This window comes from Scyliorhinus canicula, chromosome 1, assembly GCF_902713615.1.
Source record: "Scyliorhinus canicula chromosome 1, sScyCan1.1, whole genome shotgun sequence".
NCBI classification, from domain to species: domain Eukaryota; kingdom Metazoa; phylum Chordata; class Chondrichthyes; order Carcharhiniformes; family Scyliorhinidae; genus Scyliorhinus; species Scyliorhinus canicula.
The window spans coordinates 107,565,277-107,587,790 of record NC_052146.1 but is presented as its reverse complement, the minus strand read 5'-3'; the positions used below and the strand labels follow the sequence as shown (position 1 = coordinate 107,587,790).

Below are 22,514 nucleotides of genomic sequence, written 5' to 3'. Positions count from 1 at the left end.
AAGCTGGCTATGTTAAATTTCATTGTGTTTTATTTTTTTCATAAATTTAAAGTACCCAATTGAGGGGCAATTTAGCATGGCTAATCCACCTACCCTATGCATCTTTGGGTTATGAGGGTGAGACCCACGCAGACATGGAGAGAATGTACAAACTCCACATGGACGATGACTTAGGTCCATTGTGCCACCCTGCTGTGCCTTGTTTTAAAAACATTGAAAGAGGGCGACATGGTCGTGCAGTGGTTAGCACTACTGTCGCAAGGCAAAGAAAATTCAGATAGGCTGTTCAATAAGCAGCATGTATTTTCCCCCAGTCTGAATGATTGCCACCTTAAGCATCTGAAGACAGAGCCCTGAAATTTAAAAAACTGCAAATGTAGGAGGTTCTGTGCAAATTGATAACACTCACACTTTCCAAATATTGACTGGAAATACTATAGTTCGAGTACTATAGATGGGTCAGTTTTTGTGCAGTGTGTGCAGAAGGGTTTTCTGACACAGTATGTAGACAGGCCAGCAAGGGGCGAGGCCACATTGGATTTGGTACTGGGTAATGAACCCGGCCAGGTGTTAGATTTAGATGTAGGTGAGCACTTTGGTGATAGTGATCACAATTCAGTTATGTTTACTTTAGCAATGGGCAGGGATAGGTGTATACCGCAAGGCAAGAATTATAGCTGGGGGGAAAAGGCAATTATGATGCTATTCGGCAAGATTTAGGATGTATAGGATGGGGAAGGAAACTGCAGGGGATGGGTACAATCGAAATGTGGAGCTTTTTCAAGGAACAGCTACTGCGTGTCCTTGATAAGTATGTACCTGTCAGGCAGGGAGGAAGTTGTCGAGCAAGGGAACCGTGGTTTACTAAGGAAGTTGAAGCACTTGTCAAGAGGAAGAAGGCGGCTTATGTTAGGATGAGACATTTAGAACAGTACAGCACAGAACAGGCCCTTCAGCCCTCGATGTTGTGCCGAGCAATGATCACCCTACTCAAACTCACGTATCTACCCCATACCCGTAACCCAACAACTCCCCCTTAACCTTACTTTTTAAGGACACGACGGGCAATTTAGCATGGCCAATCCACCTAACCCCGCACATCTTTGGACTGTGGGAGGAAACCGGAGCACCCGGAGGAAACCCACGCACACACGGGGAGGACGTGCAGACTCCGCACAGACAGTGACCCAGCCGGGAACCGAACCTGGGACCCTGGAGCTGTGAAGCATTGATGCTAACCACTATGCTACCATGCTGCCCTAAGCCCTGCATGAAGCCCTACATGAAGGCTCAGTTAGGGCACTTGAGAGTTACAAGTTAGCCAGGAAGGACCTAAAGGGAGAGTTAAGAAGAGCGAGGAGAGGACATGAAAAGTCGTTGGCGGATAGGTTCAAGGAAAACCCTAAGGCTTTCTATAGGTATATCAGGAACAAAAGAATGACTAGAGTAAGATTAGGGCCAATTAAGGATAGTAGTGGAAAGTTGTGTGTGGAATCAGAGGAGATAGGGGAAGCGTTAAATGGATATTTTTCGTCAGTGTTTACACTGGAGAAAGACAATGTTGTCGAGGAGAACACTCAGGTTCAGTCGACCAGGCTAGATGGAATTGAGGTTCAAAAGGATGAGGTGTTAGCAATTTTGGAAAATGTCAAAATAGATAAGTCCCCTGGGCCAGATGGGATTTATCCTAGGATTCTCTGGGAAGCCAGGGAGGAGATTGCAGAGCCTTTGTCCTTGATCTTTATGTCGTCTTTGTCGACAGGAATAGTGCCAGAAGACTGGAGGATAGCAAATGTTGTCCCCTTGTTCAAGAAGGGGAGTAGAGACAACCCTGGTAATTATAGACCTGTGAGCCTTACTTCGGTTGTGGGTAAAATGTTGGAAAAGGTTATAAGAGATAGGGTTTATAATCATCTTGAAAAGAACAAGTTGATTAGTGATAGTCAACACGGTTTTGTGAAGGGTAGGTCATGCCTCACAAACCTTATTGAGTTTTTTGAGAAGGCGACCAAACAGGTGGATCAGGGTAAAGCTGTTGATGTGGTGTATATGGATTTCAGTAAGGCGTTTGATAAGGTTCCCCACGGTGGGCTATTGCAGAAAATAAGGAAGTATGGGATTGAAGGTGATTTAGCGGTTTGGATCAGTAATTGGCTAGCTGAAAGAAGACAGGGTGGTGGTGATGGCAAATGTTCATCCTGGAGTTCAGTTTCTAGTGGTGTACCGCAAGGATCTGCTTTGGGGCCACTGCTGTTTGTCATTTTATAAATGACCTGGAAGAGGGTGTAGAAGGATGGGTTAGTAAATTTGCAGATGACACGAAGGTCGGTGGAGTTGTGGATAGTGCTGAATGATGTTATAGGATACAGAGGGACATAGATAAGCTGCAGAGCTGGGCTGAGAGGTGGCAGATGGAGTTTAATGCGGAAAAGTGTGAGGTGGTTCACTTTGGAAGGAGTAACAGGAATGCAGAGTACTGGGCTAATGGCAAGATTCTTGGTAGTGTAGATGAACAGAGAGATCTCGGCATCCAGGTACATAAATCCCTGAAAGTTGCCACCCAGGTTAATAGGGCTGTTAAGAAGGCATATGGTGTGCTAGCCTTTATAAGCAGGGGGATTGAGTTTCGGAACCACAAGGTCATGCTGCAGCTGTACATAACTCTGGTGCGGCCGCACCTGGAGTACTGCGTGCAGTTCTGGTCACCACATTATAGGAAGGATGTGGAAGCTTTAGAAAGGGTTCAGAGGGGATTTACTAGGATATTGCCTGGTATGGAGGGAAGGTCTTACGAGGAAAGGCTCAGGGAATTGAGGTTGTTTTCGTTAGAGAGGAGAAGGCTGAGAGGTGACTTAATAGAGACATATAAGATAGTCAGAGGGTTAGATAGGGTGGACAGTGAGAGTCTTTTTCCTCGGATGGTGATGACCAACACGAGGGGACATAGCTTTAAATTGAGGGGTGATAGATATAGGACAGATATCAGAGGCAGTTTCTTTACTCAGAGAGTAGTAGGGGTGTGGAACACCCTGCCTGCAACAGTAGTAGACTCGCCAACTTTAAGGGCATTTAAGTGGTCACTGGATAGACATATGGATGAAAATGGAATAGTGTAGGTCAGATAGGCTTCACAGGTCGGCGCAACATCGAGGGCCGAAGGGCCCGTACTGCGCTGTAGTGTTCTATGTTCTATGTTCTACATTAATTTCCATATTACAACAGCGACTGCATTTCAAAAGTACTAATTTGCTATAAAGTGCCTTGGAACATCAAAGCTGTGAGAGACTCTAAATATATTTTAGGGATGGACAACAAATGCTAGCTAAGCCAGGAAGCACTGCTGCCTCACGGTGCCGACGTCCCAGGTTCAATTCCGGCTCTAGGTCACGGTCCGTGGGAGTTTGCACATTCTCCCCATGTTGCATGGGTTTCGCCCCCACAACCCAAAGATGTGCAGGGTAGTTTGATTGGCCATGCTAAATTTCCCCTTCATTGGACAAAATGAATTGGGTACTCTTAAATTTATTTATTTTTTAAAAAGCTGAATCAGGAAGGCCCACATCCTGTGTAAAAATTAATTTAACATTTGGAGTATTTCTCAACAGCTCAGACTTACAGCATAGGCATTTTTTTTTGCTTTTTCTTCTTAAATATTGGAAGTTCAGGTGGACACTGGTAACCATTTTCAGCACAACTACCTGAAAGTTGTCCACAGATTCCCAATTGTGCTGCAGGTTCCATGTGGCTTGTTGTCCATTTATTTTCTTCACCAGCATGGCTGCCTCCCCACAGCCCATAATATTGTTTTGGTGTACTAAGCACAAGAATGCGAGGCTCAGCCTTCTGAAATATGTATTGCAATTGAGACCTCCAGATTGAGGGGTGTGTCTGTGGGTGGAGATCATGGTCATGCCCATTCTCAAATGAAGCAACAACTTGCTGAAACTTTGGGATACTAGTTTTGTTCACACTTCACTATAAAAGCTTCAGGAAATATTGACTACTGTCCTCGTCACCTAATTCTGAAAAAGTGGGCTGTACGGTAGCAGTGGTTAACACTGTTCTTCACAGCGCCACGGTCCCAGGTTCGATTCCCAGCTTGGGTCACTGCCTGTGCGGAGTCTGCACGTTCTCAGTGTCTGTGTGAGTTCCCTCCGGGTCCTCCAGTTTCCTCCCACAAGTCCCAACAGGCGAGCTGTTGGGTAATTTGGACATTCTGCATTCTCCCTCCATGTACCTGAACAGGGACCGGAGTGTGGCAACTTGAGGCCTTTCACAGTAACGTCATTGCAGTCTTAATGTAAGCCTATTTGTGATAATAAAGATTATTTATTTTAAAATGCTTGTGTTGCATTGGTCCAAATCAAGGCAAAAAAAAAACTGTCTAATACAATATCATTTGGACAAGTGAAAGTCATATGGATACTTCAGGAACCAAAAGACTGATCGAAGAAAAACAGTCTGTTTTCTTGGATATTGTTGCAATAAAGAAGAGCATTTAACTAAAGCTATCCATCAGGAATATCAAGTGTGGAGAAGTAACTCATTCCGCCCGCATTGATGGCACAAATATTCATAATGTGTAACATTTACAAAAAAGCGGATGGGAAAATGTGAGGATAACCCCACCCACACTAAACTGCAGGTTTCTCTGTTGGAGGGATTTGCAAGCTAGGATGCATCAATGTTCTCTTTCTCCACCAAAAGGCTTTAAATGCAATAGGAGAAATCTCAGTTCCCTTGAGGGTATAATTTCTCTAGAGTAGATGGAAATCCTGTGTTATAATCTTGTCAGAGTTTGTCACATTTATCCTCCCCATCTTTGGCAATTTTAGCAGCATGAAAACCGTCTCCCAAAACCATGCTATTGTTATTAATTTAGTAAACCAGGCCTAGCCATGCTGTTTAGTCGTCTTACCTTCTTTTTGTCCCGCATTGAACTTTTTCCTCGGACCATGATCTTGCAACCAGTTTCTGCTTCCAGTTGTTTTGCTGTGAGCCCTCTTGGGCCAAGGATTCTGCCAACAAAGTTAAACTGTGGAAGAAAATAAAAAGCCACCGTCAGAACAAGAATATAATTAAGTTTGTTAATTCCATTGGATGGCATATTTATATTACTGAATTAACCCATCAAAATTGGGACAAATATATATTTTTAATCTAGACTGCCAGCTTGATGTAAACAAGGTTCTGCAAGACAGTTTCCTCCAATCCCCTCCCCAGTTTTAATGCACACTTGCAGAAATGAAACCACTAAATAGGTTACACAAAACGCTGAAGTATTTTTACCATGACAATTATCTATAATTTAGTAGATTTGATTCATGAGAAAATTTTCACGGAAAACTAAATCTCCTTGAAAATAAATTTCCACATATTGCAATTACCTGTAACTGGTGGGAAAGGAAGACAGTAGGGAAAAAACAGACTAAGCAATAGGAGAAAGCAAGTGCAAAAATATGCACACAAATGCTCAATATACAAAAAAAATGTAATTTCAAGCCAATTAGTTGTCTCACCTGCTATTTAAGATGGTAAATGCACATGCTATAATTGTTAATCCAATGATTTGAGATAAGAGTGCATTTTAATGTGTATTCCTTTTTCTTCCAAAATTCAAATTGAATTTTGGAAGTAATCGGAGGAAACCATTAGAGAGAGAGGGATAAGAGGGGAGGGTAATAGGTTCAGGAAAGAGAAGACATGAATTGTTAAGACCAAGACAAGTTGCAGCAAAACAAGGGCTCAGAGGAAGGATGGAGACTTGTTGTAGGAGGGGGAAAGAAGCTACAGCTTACATTTTTTCTACATGCCCAGTCCAAAATACAGACATCAATTGATGACCCCTGTCTGAAAGGAAAAGCCAGGCAGGGAGCAAAGCATCACAGAGAAAAACAATCGGACGTGAAAACAGACAAACAGCAACATAAAGACAGATGTGAATCCAAATGTTTTAACTGCAAAAGTTTGTGTTAAAATGTCTAAATGACCAATTGACTGGATATGTTGGAGCTTGAACTCAGACCAACAAGAAATCTGCAAATAGGGACATGTATAGTTCTAAAAATCATAGACAGCAGAATTTTAATTTTTTTTAGTTTTCTTCCTTTAGAATCTTGTACTACCATTTCAGGTTCAAGTTGCCCATTACAGTTTGAATATTTACTTAATCACATGTGTGTTGCGCTCACAGCAAGAACACTGCTTCATATGCAGACCAAGACACATGAATGAAAACCGATGCTCCTATATGCTTTATTCATGGATCCTGGATGACCGATTATCCATTCCTATTTACAGCAAACACTGGATCACATGGGATGGCAATGTAACCTGACTTTTGGAAAGGGAGAATATTGTAAACACAGGCTGCAACACAATTTAAATTGAATATTTATTTCGGAGATGCATAATACACGGCAATTGAGGAATTCAAAGAATGCACAATAAGTAGAACTGGTCCAGTGGAAAGGTTAAACTAATCTTGTAAAGCACCTGCAAATAATGGGACGCTTTTCCCCATTGCTGATTCAACCATTGGTGATACATGCCCACCAGCTGCACTCGCACAGTCTTGCTCCAGACGGCTGCAGATGTTAATGACCTGTATCAAAATCCTTGCCTCCCGAGGCACTGGTGCCCAAAGATGTAGAGAGCGGTCCTTTACTTTTAAGATAGTGTGTCGGGATCTCCCCGCCTTCCAGCTGAATCTTTGCGGATCGAGTATTTTCTAGCTCATACACGACATAGGATGTACAGCAATGAAACACCATTCAGCCCGACATGTCCATGCTCCACTTGAATCTCCTCCCTTTCCTCACCTAATTCTGCCAACATAACCCACTTTGTTTTGCCTCAAATGCATGTAGTTTCCCCTTAAATGCATATATACTATTTGTTTCAATCACTCCATTTGGTAGCAAGTTCCACATTCTCATCACTCTTATTGTAATCTCCAGGTCTGCAACCTCAAGTCGGATCTGATTTAATACAATGGATGGACTTGGAGCTTTGGCAAAGTTGGCAAGGGCTTTCCCAGAGACAATGATATTAGCATCTCACCTCCAAGTTCCCAGACCAACCAGGAGGTGCGAGGAATGAAATGCTTACCCTTTCAAAAGATTTCTAATTAATTGGGCCACAGCATGGACTACAAGGACTCACTGGCATTTGATTTTTGAGGTTGTTGCGACCAGAAGAATTGAGATCGTACCAATAGATCCCAAGATCTGCAAGGTGAGCTCTCCCAAACACACGAGGATGGCAACCTTTTCAAGTGTGCAGACACTGATTTATGTGGCTGAGAAAGTGAGCAACAGAAGTGCCATCAAGAAGATCCAGATCAGGAGGGCATGACAGGCACATGGCATAACATTTGTGCCAAGGCCCAAAATTGATTTATTCAGCATTTCCTTTACAGCACTCTTCAAGTCAACACACTTTAAAGCTTCAGTCATTCCTCTCCTTGCAACCCATATGCCCCTGTGACCCTCTTACCCATGTCTCATTCACCCTCCAAAAATAAACAGTGTCTTTCTCTCCTTCCCATACAAACCGTTGTGCATACTCACATCTCCCTGCTTTCTCTCCTTGCAGGAGATGACAGCACACAAATTGGCGAACGGCAAAGAGGGGAGGGGAGAGGAGGCTGTGGCCTTCCAACGACTCTGGCGGCTATTGGCAATACAAGCCCAATAGCTGTGCTCAAAAGGTCTTACTCTAGGTGGCTGCAGATGTTAATCACCTGACAAAGCCCATGTCTCCTGAGGCACTCGTGCTCAGACATGTAGAGCGCGGTCCTCTGATTTTAAGATCTTGGGTCAGGGATCTCCCCTCCGTCCAGCTGAATCCTTGCCGGTTCTCTCTGCCCTCTGCAGCAGCATGCAGCTGACAAAGCAGCAGGTGCTGTTGCTGTTCCTGCTGGAGCGGTTGGTAGAGGTGGTCTTGCCCCGAGCAGAGGTAAAAGGTGGAGCTCCAAGAGCTGCTCCCAGACATTGTTGAACACTGGGACCAGGTAAGTGCCTTTCATGAATTGATCATGGCAAGGCATACATACCTCACACACACTGTTGGAGAAAAAGGAATGCAGGTCTTTGGCTCAATCCTCTCACTAGATACAAGGGGGTTATTGAACTCTGAACCCAACCCACAGAAAGCTGAAGAGGGTAGGAATGTCAGAATTCTGACCCAATGGCAAGTTCAACCATTTTACTACCCTGCATGCTCCAAAACTCATCTCCACTTGGCTGGGAAAATTCTGCCCAACGTTGGAGATACTGTACTATGTAAATAAGCAAGCATCATTACCCAGGCATTTCATACCCATTTGTTACAGGTCGTAACATGATTAATACGCCACTTCCTGCACTTATTTTCCAGATCAACCAACCTAACCTGATCATGTGGTCAGCTAGCCTGCTGACTGTCACTCGGCAACTGGATCAGGTACATCTAAAACCAGAATTGTCGGGTGAGGGGAGAATGGGCGGAGAAACAGACTGAGGACACTGGACCCAGCTTTGCAAAGGTGACAAAGAACCAAGCCCAAAAACAGAGGGAAAAGACATGTACATCCTGGTCCAGCTATGCTGCTCTTGACATGAATACACTTCAAATTTGAGAAGTCACTGTATAATTTTTTGTAAAATTTTAATGTACCGAATTCAGTTTTTTTCCAATTAAGGGGCAAATATAGCGTGTTCAATCCACCAACCTTGCACATCTTTGGGTTGTGGGGGCGAAACCCACGCAAACACGTGGAGAATGTGCAAACTCCACACAGCCAGTGACCCAGAGCCGGGATCCAACCTGGGACCTCGGCGCCATGAGGCAGCAGGGCTAACCCACTGCGCCACCGTGCTGCCTGGTCACTGTATAAATATGAACAATTTTGCAATGTACCCTTCAGGATGTTCAGCATCACTAACAAAAACCAAAAACAAATCATTGGGAACCAGTGCCCAATTACATGTTACAGACTGAACTAGTAAAACAAACATTTCAAATTAACCTTTGAAAATAAACAAGATGAGAAATTAACATGAATGGAGATGAAATACAGAAAGGACCTAACTTGTCACACCGAACTAGTATCTGAAACACCCAACAGATGTCGGAATTCAGACTAAAGTTTTAGTTTTAATGGTGAAAAGCTTTTTCAGAAAAATATTTTAGTTCATTCTTAAGTACAATTTAATGGCACGCTCTCAGCACAAGCACGAATGTGGCGACTAATGCATTTGTTTATCCGCTATTTATAAATTCAGTGACCCACTTTAAATGGATGTACTCAAAACACCTTTCGCAAATAATGTTCCATGCAAAATAGAAGCTGCACCTGTTCGCAGTAAATATACACATGAAACTAAAGCACAAGATGTCACTGAGCATTTGCTATGTATTAAAATTCAACAATTCCCAAGATCAGATCAATTTAAATGTCTTTTTCCACTTCTGTGCAGATGAGAATGTAACGGTCTCAGTGAAGCAATGCCGGATACAGCCAGAGTGACAATGACAAGATTTCTGTGCCATGGAAATACTGTCAGCCTCTCAAGTTGAATCATGCTCGTGAAAAGCCTTTGACAATTGCAATTTAGCCACTTGCCAAAGCCTTCAGATTCCAACTGCACAAAATTCATATTTATGCTACCATGACATTTCCTCCTCTTCTGACATTCACTTATTCCAGAATGTTCTGAATGATCACATTTCCTAGACATTTTACATACACTAATTTATCAGAATACAACTTTCCAAGATCAAATAGATGTTCAGAAGAAACACCATCTATTTGCTCACATGTATAGGAAATGCATTTGTCCTCATTTTCCTTGGTTTTCTATTTATTGCAGGTCTGACATCTTAAAAAGTTAAGTGATAGCCTTCTGTCTCATTAAAGTCGATGGTTTGTGCCATGGTGGATAACTACACTGCGTTAAGCATCACCCAGTGTGAATCAAGAGCCCCATTCTGCCATGGCAGTTTCTGCCACATTTGTTGGAGCCTGGCATGATGGATTCCATCCACTTGTTGAGCAGAGACCCAAAGCTCCAAGTATCCATTGAAGCAGATGGGCCGTGGCAGGTTCTACCCATCACACAAATGAGCAACATCACATGAATTTGTGCCAACATGGTGCCAGGTACATATGGAACATGTCCCTACGATTGGCTGACTGAACATAATTTCAGAGGGCCTTTAAGAATGCTCTTTAAGTATCTGCAGTCACGTGTAGGCCTAACGAGTTAGACAGCAGATTCCCTTCCCTAAATGACATTAGTGAACCAGACCAGAGGATAGCAGATTCTCTTTACGAACGGACATTTGTGGCCCAGATGAGTTTTTACAACAATCTGCAATGGTTTCATGGTCAACTTTAGACTTTTAATTCCAGGTTTTTATTGAGTTCAAATTTCACCATTTGCAGAGGTGGGATTCAAACCCTCGATCTCGGAATTACTAGTCCGTTGACAATATCCAACAATAGCTACGCTAAGAACCAATTTAAGAGAATCAGTTGAGCTTGTAATATGCCTTGTTTACACTTACAAGAAGCAACACATTCATATGCAGGGATCATTCTTTGCAAAAAAAAGGAATATGCTCATACGTCTTTTTGAATTATCAAAAGCACTTCTCCACCACAAATAGAGTGAACCATACGGCAGGTTGAGTCAGCTCTGCTATATCATGATGGGTGACCTTGGACTGCAACACCAATTTCCCACTCCATCCCCATATCTCTCGCTTCCCCGAAACACTAAAAATCCATCTATCACAGCCTTAAAAGTATTCAACAATTGAGCATCTACAACCCTCCGGGGTAGAGAATTTCAAAGATTCACAACTATTTGGAGTGAAGTAATTTCTTCTCATCTCAGTCCTAAATAACCAACTCCTTATCTGGAGACTGTTCCCAGGGGGTTTTAGATTCCTTAACCAGCAGGAACAATTTCTCAGCATCTACCCTATCAAACACCTTCAGAATCTTATAAGCATCAGAGATATCACAAGAGAGATATCAGAGACAAAAAACTTCAGTAAGTGTCTCACTTTTCAACAATCATGGCTGATTTTATACCTCAACTCCACTTTTCTGCCCGCTCTCCATATTCCTAGATTCACTGAGGCAGAAAAATTGGCCTATACGCCACCTTGGATATACTCAATGGATAATTCACAATCCTCTGGGATAGAAAACAGCAAAGATTCACAAGCCTCAGTGAAGAGATTTCTCAGTCCCAAACGACAGGACAGGGAAATAACTGATGTCTACCTGTCAAGCCTCCTCAGAATCTTGTATGCTTCAATACATCATCTTCCAATTCTTTTAAACGCAAGAAACATGGACCCAATTTACTCAGTCTCATCGGACAGCTGCATCATCCCAGGAACCAATCAAGTGAACCTTCACAGTTCTACCTCCAAATGCAAGTACATCCTTCCTGAAAAAACAGATCAAAACTCCACACATCCTCCCAAGTGCAGACACACTAAGGTCCTACACAATTGCAATGATACTTTATTCTTGTACTCCTTTGCATAAAGGGCAGCATGCTATTTGCCTTCAAAATTGATTGGTGTAGTGTCCCTGGTAGGAGTACAAAGTCTTTTTGAACTGCACAATTTAGAAGTTTCACGCCTTTTAAAAAGTATTCTGCTTTTCTAACTAGCGTAGTATATACCTTCGCACTTCCACATATTGCACTTGGCCACTCGACCTGCTTTTTGTAGCCTGTGGCCTCCTCACAGTTTACGTTCCCATTTAGCTTTACATCATTAACAAATTTAACACATTATATTCTGTTCCTTTCATCCAAGTCATTAACAGACAGTAAATAGTTCTGGCCCTAGCAGTGATTCTTTTGACACTCACTATTTGCAGCCTGCTACATAGAAAGATGACCCATTTATCTCTACTCTTTCAAAGATGTTAACCAAGACTCATATGGCCAATTCCATGAGCCCCATATACCTATAGTAAGTTTTTTGTGCTGCCTTATCAAATGCTTCTTGGAAATCAAGGTATACTACATCTAATGGCTCCCATTTATCTACGCCACCAGCTCCACCCTGAAAAAAACTAAATACCATTCCCCCTTCCTTTCGTAAAACCATAAAGATTAAGTCCATTTAGCTCAGGGGTGGGCAAACTTTTCCGTGCAAGGGCCACATTCAGAAATTCACAATTTTAAAGGGCCGCATAGTATATTAAGTAAAATAATTACTTCACCCGGTTATGATTCTGGGCGCCTCATGTAGAACATAGAACATAGAACAGTACAGCACAGGACGGGCCCTTCGGCCCTCGATGTTGTGCCGAGCAATGATCACCCTACTCAAGTCAACGTATCCACCCTATACAAGTAACCCAACAGCCCCCCCCCCCCCCCCCCCCCCCCTCCCCCCCACATTAACTTTATTTTAAAAAAAAATTTTTTTTTTTGTTGTAATGTCTTGGTGGGCCGCATAAAGACCTTTGGCGGGCCATAGTTTGCCCACCCCTGATTTAGCTGGATCTAGATTGGATTTTAGATTCTATCGCTTACAAACTCCATGACAAAGTCAGGGAAAAACAGTCCAGACATTAATCATGAAGAAACCTACCCGGGCAATACATCAGATCGTTAACTCCGGGCAAGTCTGCAGATCTAAACAAAAACCTCACTATGTGCACATCAATACTAACATGCAATCTTTTGTACACTGAGCAGCTAAACTGCATGTAGAAACCAATTTTAAACATCAGAATTCTGGGCCAATCTTTAACAATTCAACAGAGTTCATTTAACATTTTGCCAGATGTAATTTGGTGGCAACATGTAGGTGGAGGTCGCACATATGGTGGCTACTACCAGAGCTTTCGTTTTTTGGCTTTTTTCACCGAAATTTGGGGGAAATTTTATATGATTGATCTCCATGAAAGTTGCAGCAGCTAAAGGGTGTCAAAAAACCCAGAAGAAAAATGCAGATTGAAAAGGTGTGAGCGATAGTCCCCTTGAGAGCTCGGTTTCGGTGTGGTGCTCCATGGGAGGAAAGATGGCAGGAGAAGACTCACCGGGTGGGGCTGCGCCCATACGGTGGACACGCTGCTCGAGGTGGAGTTTTGAGTGGCAGTCCTCCAAGCATTTCAATTGGCATCAGGAGATGATGGCCTTGCTCAAGAAGTTGGTGGATGGGCTCCAGGATCGACGTCGAGAGTGGTGGGGGAGCATGGAGAGGTGTTGAAGAGGGTGGAGGAGGCACTGTCACAGCACAGCACCCAGTTCACTCAATTGGAAGAGCTGTGGATGGGGAGAGGAAGGTGCAGTAAAATAATAAACGGATGAGTGCAAAATTTGACGACCTGGAGAACAGGTCACGGCGGCAGAATCTGCGGCTTGTAGGACTACCCGAGGAGCTCGAGAGCCGGTGGCCAGGAGAGTAGTTGTGGAGATGTTCGCAAAGACCCCTCCCTCTGTGAGTTGAATAGGGCTCATCAGTCACTCCAGCAGAAGCCGGAGGCAAATGAACCATCGGAGGCTGTGATAGTTTGCTTTCAGAGCTACCAGGTGAAGGTGAAAGCTTTGAGTTGGCCGAAGCAGAATAGAGAGACAAGGTGGAAAGACAGCGACATCACACAGTGAAGCCGACAAGACGGCGGCCAGCCTTTGGTAGGGCGAAGGCAATGGTGTACAACAGCAGGCGTGCGGTTTGGGGTGGTCTACCAGAAAAGTTAAGAGTTACACACAACTCCAGGGACGATTAGTTCCAGATAGTGGAGGAGGCGAAGATGTTTGTGAGGGACGGGGGCTGAGCGGAGTTTGGATTTTGTTTTTCTTCATGTTGGGAGGTGATGGTTTGGGGATATTGGGTTAATACGTTGGGATTTGTTTGCCTTTCTTTGAAAGTCTATTTTGTTGGGTTGTATGGAAGGCCTGGCCTTCATGTTGGTTTTTCGGTATTGAGCATGTGGGGGATGGAGTTCTGGCAGGGGCCACCTTACTAGCAAATGCAAGTTGGCTAGTGAACAGAAGTAAGTTTTGTTTTGTTTTGGGGGGGGAAGGGGGCTGGAAAGGGGAGGATAGCCAGGCATCGTAACCTGTGTGGACAGGTCTCGATGAGCCTGGGAGGTATGAATGGTGGGGCATGGTTGGGGGTAGGGTTGGGTCCCACTCACTAGGCAGTCCAGGAGCAGAGATCATGACTGAAAGGAGGGGGGGGGGGGGGGGGGGGGGGCCTTGGTCTGAAAGGTAGATGGAAACGTACGGACATTGGGTGGACCGGTGAAGTCGTTTGTCATTTAAGAGCTTAAGAGCCAGGACCAGATGAGGGCTGGGTGAATCCAGTGTTCCACTCGGGTTTTGATAGCAAGGCCTGGGGAGTAGCTTTACTGACAGATAAGAGAGTGAGGTTTCAGAGGAGAGTGGTGCCCTCTTTTGCGGGGCGGGGGGGGGGGGGGGGTGTATGTATGTTATAGTAACAGGTGCTTGAGAGACGGAGAGAGACGGAGACAGAGACACGGAGAGGGGCGAGACGGAGAGAGAGAGGGGCGAGACGGAGAGACGGACAGAGAGGGGCGAGACGGAGAGACGGACAGAGAGGGGCGAGACGGAGAGACGGACAGAGAGGGGCGAGACGGAGAGACGGACAGAGAGGGGCGAGACGGAGAGACGGACAGAGAGGGGCGAGACGGAGAGACGGACAGAGAGGGGCGAGACGGAGAGACGGACAGAGAGGGGCGAGACGGAGAGACGGACAGAGAGGGGCGAGACGGAGAGACGGACAGAGAGGGGCGAGACGGAGAGACGGACAGAGAGGGGCGAGACGGAGAGACGGACAGAGAGGGGCGAGACGGAGAGACGGACAGAGAGGGGCGAGACGGAGAGACGGACAGAGAGGGGCGAGACGGAGAGACGGACAGAGAGGGGCGAGACGGAGAGACGGACAGAGAGGGGCGAGACGGAGAGACGGACAGAGAGGGGCGAGACGGAGAGACGGACAGAGAGGGGCGAGACGGAGAGACGGACAGAGAGGGGCGAGACGGAGAGACGGACAGAGAGGGGCGAGACGGAGAGACGGACAGAGAGGGGCGAGACGGACAGACGGACAGAGAGGGGCGAGACGGAGAGACGGACAGAGAGGGGCGAGACGGAGAGACGGACAGAGAGGGGCGAGACGGAGAGACGGACAGAGAGGGGCGAGACGGAGAGACGGACAGAGAGGGGCGAGACGGAGAGACGGACAGAGAGGGGCGAGACGGAGAGACGGACAGAGAGGGGCGAGACGGAGAGACGGACAGAGAGGGGCGAGACGGAGAGACGGACAGAGAGGGGCGAGACGGAGAGACGGACAGAGAGGGGCGAGACGGAGAGACGGACAGAGAGGGGCGAGACGGAGAGACGGACAGAGAGGGGCGAGACGGAGAGGACAGAGAGGGGCGAGACGGAGAGACGGACAGAGAGGGGCGAGACGGAGAGACGGACAGAGAGGGGCGAGACGGAGAGACGGACAGAGAGGGGCGAGACGGAGAGACGGACAGAGAGGGGCGAGACGGAGAGACGGACAGAGAGGGGCGAGACGGAGAGACGGACAGAGAGGGGCGAGACGGAGAGACGGACAGAGAGGGGCGAGACGGAGAGACGGACAGAGAGGGGCGAGACGGAGAGACGGACAGAGAGGGGCGAGACGGAGAGACGGACAGAGAGGGGCGAGACGGAGAGACGGACAGAGAGGGGCGAGACGGAGAGACGGACAGAGAGGGGCGAGACGGAGAGACGGACAGAGAGGGGCGAGACGGAGAGACGGACAGAGAGGGGCGAGACGGAGAGACGGACAGAGAGGGGCGAGACGGAGAGACGGACAGAGAGGGGCGAGACGGAGAGACGGACAGAGAGGGGCGAGACGGAGAGACGGACAGAGAGGGGCGAGACGGAGAGACGGACAGAGAGGGGCGAGACGGAGAGACGGACAGAGAGGGGCGAGACGGAGAGACGGACAGAGAGGGGCGAGACGGAGAGACGGACAGAGAGGGGCGAGACGGACAGACGGACAGAGAGGGGCGAGACGGACAGACGGACAGAGAGGGGCGAGACGGACAGACGGACAGAGAGGGGCGAGACGGACAGACGGACAGAGAGGGGCGAGACGGACAGACGGACAGAGAGGGGCGAGACGGACAGACGGACAGAGAGGGGCGAGACGGAGAGACGGACAGAGAGGGGCGAGACGGACAGACGGACAGAGAGGGGCGAGACGGACAGACGGACAGAGAGGGGCGAGACGGACAGACGGACAGAGAGGGGCGAGACGGACAGACGGACAGAGAGGGGCGAGACGGACAGACGGACAGAGAGGGGCGAGACGGACAGACGGACAGAGAGGGGCGAGACGGACAGACGGACAGAGAGGGGCGAGACGGACAGACGGACAGAGAGGGGCGAGACGGACAGACAGAGAGGGGCGAGACGGACAGACAGAGAGGGGCGAGACGGACAGACAGAGAGGGGCGAGACAGACAGAGAGGGGCGAGACAGACAGAGAGGGGCGAGACAGACAGAGAGGGGCGAGACAGACAGAGAGGGGCGAGACAGACAGAGAGGGGCGAGACAGACAGAGAGGGGCGAGACAGACAGAGAGGGGCGAGACAGACAGAGAGGGGCGAGACAGACAGAGAGGGGCGAGACAGACAGAGAGGGGCGAGACAGACAGAGAGGGGCGAGACAGACAGAGAGGGGCGAGACAGACAGAGAGGGGCGAGACAGACAGAGAGGGGCGAGACAGACAGAGAGGGGCGAGACAGACAGAGAGGGGCGAGACAGACAGAGAGGGGCGAGACAGAGAGAGGGGCGAGACAGACAGAGAGGGGCGAGACAGACAGAGAGGGGCGAGACAGACAGAGAGGGGCGAGACAGACAGAGAGGGGCGAGACAGACAGAGAGGGGCGAGACAGACAGAGAGGGGCGAGACAGACAGAGAGGGGCGAGACAGACAGAGAGGGGCGAGACAGACAGAGAGGGGCGAGACAGACAGAGAGGGGCGAGACAGACAGAGAGGGGCGAGACAGACAGAGGGGCGAGACAGAGACAGAGGGGGAGAGAGACAGAGAGGGGGAGAGAGAGAGAGACAGAGAGAGAGAGATTGGTGGCGTTGGTTAGAGCATATGCCCTGAATTAGGATGACGTAGGGTTAAAAGATGATGATGGTGGCTGTCATACCACATTTGTTAATCAGTTAATTTTGGGTCAGGACAGTGCTGAATCCAAAGGTGGTTAGGTCGCTGACCCCCTTGGGGGGATGCAAAGGTGTTGGCTGCATTTATGAAGGGGATGGAAGTAACGGATCCGTGGCAGTTTCGGCATCCACAAGATAGCATCCTCCACGATGATCCTCAACACCGGTGCCCCACAAGGCTGCGTCCTCAGCCCCCTACTATACGCCTTACACTCCTGTGACTGTGTGGCCAAATTCCGCTCCAACTCGATTTTCAAATTTGCTGATGACACCACCGTAGTGGGTCAGATTTCAAACAATGACGGGACAGAGTACAGGAATGAGAGAGAATCTGGTGAACTGGTGCGACGACAATAATCTCTTCCTCAATGACAAAACGAAGGAGATTGTCATCGACTTCAGGAAGCGTAGTGGAGAACATGCCCCTGGCTACATCAATGGGAACGAAGTAGAAAGGGTCGAGAGCTTCAAGTTTTTAGGTGTACAGATCACCAACAGCCCCTTTTGGTCGCCCCCATGCCGACACTATAGTTAAGAAAGCCCACCAACGACTCTACTTTCTCTGAAGACTGAGGAAATTTGGCGTGTCAGATACGACCCTCACCAACTTCTACAGATGCACCAGAGAAAGCATTCTTTCTATAGAACATACAGTGCAGAAGGACGCCATTCGGCCCATCGAGTCTGCACCGACCCACTTAAGCCCTTACTTCCACCCTATCCCCGTAACCCAATAACCCCACCTAACCTTTTTGGTCACTAAGGGCAAGCATGGCCAATCCATCTAACCTGCACATCTTTGGACTGTGGGAGGAAACCGGAGCACCCGGAGGAAACCCACGCAGACACGGGGAGAGCGTGCAGACTCCGCACAGACAGTGACCCAGCCGGGAATCGTACCGGGGACCCTGCCGCTGTGAAGCCACAGTGCTATCCACTTGTGCTACCGTGCTGCCCAAGGTTGTATCACAGCTTGGTATGGAGCCTGCTCTGCCCAAGACCGCAGGAAACTACTAAAGGTCGTGAATGTAGCCCAGTCCATTACGCAAACCAGCCTCCTATCCACTGACTCGATCTATAATTCCCGCTGCCTCAGAAAGGCAGCCAGCTTAATTAAGGACCCCACCCACCCCAGACATACTTTCTTCCACCTCCTTCCGTCAGGAAAAAGATACCAAAGTTTGAGGTCACGTACCAACCGACTCACGAACAGCTTCTTCCCTACTGCCATCAGACTTTTGAATGAACCTACCTCATATTAAGTTGATCTTTTCTCTGCACCTTGCTATAAACTGTAACATTATATTCTGCCGTCTCTCCTTCCTTCTCTATATATGGTATGCATTGTTTGTACAGCATGCAAGAAGCAATACGTTTCACTGTATACTAATACATGTGACAATAATAAATCAAATCACAGATAGGGAGCGTACCCTTCTTTTCGCTGGTGCATAGTGTGTTCTCAAGGGTTGACTTCTTTATTTTGGGGAAGTCGTTGTTTGCGAGGTGTGGAAAGTGGAATACTCGACGATTGTTATTTCGGACCATGGTCCGCATTAGGTGGACGTGGTCCTGGTGATTGATGGCGATGTAGAGTTGAATAAGAACGGGGAGGTCTCGCCAGCAGAGGTTTGGGAGATGCTAAAGGTGGTGGTAAGGGACATGATAATCTTTACGGCTCAGGTAGACAGGGAGGCAAGAGAGAAAGCGGCAGCAGCTGGTAGAAAAATCTTGGGAGATAGATGGGAAGTATGCGGAGGAACCCACTCTGGAACTTCTGGTGAGGAGAAAGGAATTTCAGGCACGGTTTGACCTTCTGTCCACAGGGAAGGCAATTCGGCAGTCTAAGGTGGGTGAAGGGGGTAGTGTATGAATATAGGAGAAAGCCAGTCGCTTGCTGGCGGGCCAGCACCACAGGCAGGAGGCTGCACGAGAGATTGTTCGGGTCTAGGATGGGGCAGGGGAGCTGGTGGTGGCGCTGGAGCAGGTGAACAAGGCATTTGAGAAGTTTTATAAAATGTTATAAAGGTCAGAGCCCCCAGGGGACGAGTCGGATGAGGGATTTAAAAATAAATAAATAAATTTAGAGTCCCCAATTCATTTTTTCCCAATTAAGGGGTCTTCCAGCACGAATTGAGGTTTGAGCAGTGATAGGGAAGTTGCAACAGGCAAGGCATCAGGAAAGGATGGGTTCAGGGCAGCACCGTGGCACAGTGGTTAGCATTGCTGCCTACAGCGCTGAGGACCTGGGTTCGAATCCCGGCCCTGGGTCACTGTCTGTGAGGAGTTTGCACATTCTCCCCGTGTCTGCGTGGGTTTCGCCACCACAACCCAAAGATGTGCAGGTTAGGTGGATTGGCCAGGTTAAATTGCCTCTAAATTTAAAAAAAAAAGGAAAGGATGGGTTCCTGGTGGAGTTTTGGAAAACATTTTTGGGTAGGTTGGCGCTGCTGTTGGTGGAGACGTTTGAAGATGCTGAGCATAAGGGGGCGCTACCAGAGACAATAGGACAGGCATCCATTTTGTTGTTAATTTTAAAAAAGAATAAGGACCAGGTGGCGTGTGCATCGGAGAGGCCAATGTGTCTGCTAAATGTGGATGCTAAGATTCTTGCCACGGTGTTGGGGTTTGGAGTGTGCTTCCTGCAGGTAATTGGAGAAGATCAGACGGGGTTTGTAAAGGGTAGGCAGTTGTCCACGAATGTGCGGCGGTTGTTAAATGTGGTGCTCTCTCCAGCAGAAGAGAAGGAGTCGGAGATAGTGCTGGTTTTGGACCCAGTGAAGGCATGTGACGGTGTAAAGTGGAGCCATTTGTTTGCCGTATTGGAGAGGTTTGGCGTGGGGCCTAAGTTTGCAACGTTGGTCAAATTGTTATATAGGGAACCAAAGGAGTGTGCACACACAAATGAGGTAAATTCACAGAGTACTTTTGGTTACATAGCGAAACGAGGAAGGGATGCCCAATGCCTTCCCTCCTGTTTGCGCTGGCAGTGGAGCCCTTGGCCATTGCCTTGAAGTGTTCGGATAAATGTAACGAGATAGTGAGGGGGCTGTGGAGCTTAGGGTGTCTTTGTATGTCGATGATTTGCGATTGTGTATCTCACACCTGGGTTCTGCGATGGGGGATATAATGGGGCTGCTTAGGAGATTCTGTTTTTTTTAAAGTTAATTCTGGAAAAGAGCGAATGTTTTTTTGTGACTTCTCTGGGGACGGGAGCTGGGTTGTGTGTGGGGGGGCCTTCCCCCTACCAGACGATAAATCAACGTTTTGCCACGGTTTTTATATTTGATCAGTGCCTACCGGTCTTTTTGGTGAAAACGTTATTTATGGGGGTGGAATGGTTGATTTTGTTGTATGCCTGGGTAGGTACGGTAGCAAGGATTCGGAAGATGGCGCTTCAGAGGGCAGCAGTCGGGTTGGCCTGGCCCTACCAAACCTGATGTACTATTATTGGGCAGCGAACGCTGAGAAGGTGCGGGGTTGGAATAGGGAGCCAAAGGCTTTGTGGGTGAAGATGGAGGCAGGTTCTCCTAAGTGGTCAAGGTTGCGGGTGCTGGCATTGGCGCTGCTCCCATTTGCCCCAGGGAAATATTCAGTGTGTCTGGTGGTGGCCATGTTGAAGATATGGAGGCAATTTTGGCAGCACTTTAGTTTAAGGCAGGGGTCAAAGTCGATTGTGTGTGTGTGTGTGTGTGTGTGTGTGTGTGTGTGTGTGTGTGTGGGGGGGGGGGGCGGAGAGGCGAGAGAATGACTTAGTTCTAGAAAGGCGGTTTGTGAGCTTGTGGAGGAGCTGATGGGGAGATTTGGGGAGAGGGGAGAGGTCTTTCAGGTATGCTGGTGCAGGATTTCGCATTTGCTTCGAGTTACAGGGAAGTTCACGGATTGGGTGGTGGGGGGGGGGGTTTGTTTTTTGTTGTTTTGCCGCCTTGTTATGTTATATATACGTATATTTATAATATTAGAAATCGACTAAAAATATTTTCAAAAAAGTATTTTGCAAGATTCCTTTTCTGGAGTTTAAATTTGGCTTAAAGGGCAGCACGGTAGCATGGTGGTTAGCATAAATGCTTCACAGCTCCAGGGTCCCAAGTTCGATTCCCGGCTGTGTCACTGTCTGTGCGGAGTCTGCACGTCCTCCCCGTGTGTGCGTGGGTTTCCTCCGGGTGCTCCGGTTTCCTCCCACAGTCCAAAGATGTGCGGGTTAGGTGGATTGGCCATGCTAAATTGCTCGTAGTGTCCTAAAAAACAAGTAAGGTTAAGGGGGGGGTTGTTGGGTTACGGGTATAGGTGGATACGTGGGTTTGAGTAGGGGTGATCATTGCTCGGCACAACATCGAGGGCCGAAGGGCCTGTTCTGTGCTGTACTGTTCTATGTTCTAATTTGCCCTTTCCATCAATATAATACAAAAGCGGGCAGCACGGTGGCGCAGTGGTTGGCATTGCTGCCTCATGGCACCGAGGTCCCAGGTTCGATCCCGGCTCTGGGTCACTGTCCGTGTGGAGTTTGCACATTCTCCCCGTGTTTGCATGGGTTTCACCCCCACAACCTAAAGATGTGTAAGGTAGGTGGATTGGCCACGCTAAATTGCCCCTTAATTGGAAAAAATGAATTGGGGACTCTAAAAAAAATTTTTTTGTTAAATTTAAATTAAAAAATATAATACGAAAGCTGTAATGATGTTCTCAGTCAGCAAAACAAAAACAAAAAAAATTCTCAGACCAGCAAAGAAAAATACTTGTTTTTCACTCTGCCTGTCTTTCTACTCAGCCTGAATTGCTGCCACGGCCTTTAGCAAGACCAATATGTATACTACGTTGGAGTTTCTAATAGCACGTGTCAGTGATGTCATTACATTGTACATTAACACCAAAGACATCTGCATACTGGAGGTCCTGATAGAATGGTACAGTCAACACTTTATACATTTAATAGCCAAAATGTTATAGGCAGCTTCCATTTTGCAATCAGGCAGTACAACTGGGAGGTTCATTCGAGGAAAGAACTCCCGTTAAGGCACTCTCCTCAGAGCCAGTCTGGAAGGCAGTGACAAACATTCTTCATTTCCTTTACACATGGACACTCAGTAAATAGTTTCCATTAAATATAAAAATGTCCTCTCATTGTAGGGAGTCACTGAAAATTTTTCTCCCCCTAAAAATAGTAAACTACAACAAAACTACCTAGTGAGCAATATACTTAGCAAACAGCATTCATTTAGCTAACCCGTTGCATGTGATAGACAAAAAGAAATGGCATTATGAAATGTGTGAAAAATGACTGACCAGTGACATAATTTAGC

At 47.3% G+C, this 22,514-nt stretch overlaps 1 protein-coding gene across 9 annotated transcripts in view; it reads right to left on the bottom strand.

The window, feature by feature from the left end:
- LOC119966025 (protein quaking-like) overlaps positions 1-22,514 on the bottom strand; it is a 145,206-nt gene that overhangs the window by 68,451 nt on the left and 54,241 nt on the right. For all 9 annotated transcript variants that reach the window (XR_005460665.1, XR_005460666.1, XM_038797210.1 and 6 more), the window contains exon 3: positions 4,919-5,035. Coding sequence is in view for 7 of the 9 variants with exons in the window: in XM_038797210.1 (XP_038653138.1) it covers positions 4,919-5,035 (117 nt within the window). In the remaining 2 variants the exon portion in view is untranslated. The remainder of the gene's footprint in view (positions 1-4,918; positions 5,036-22,514) is intronic.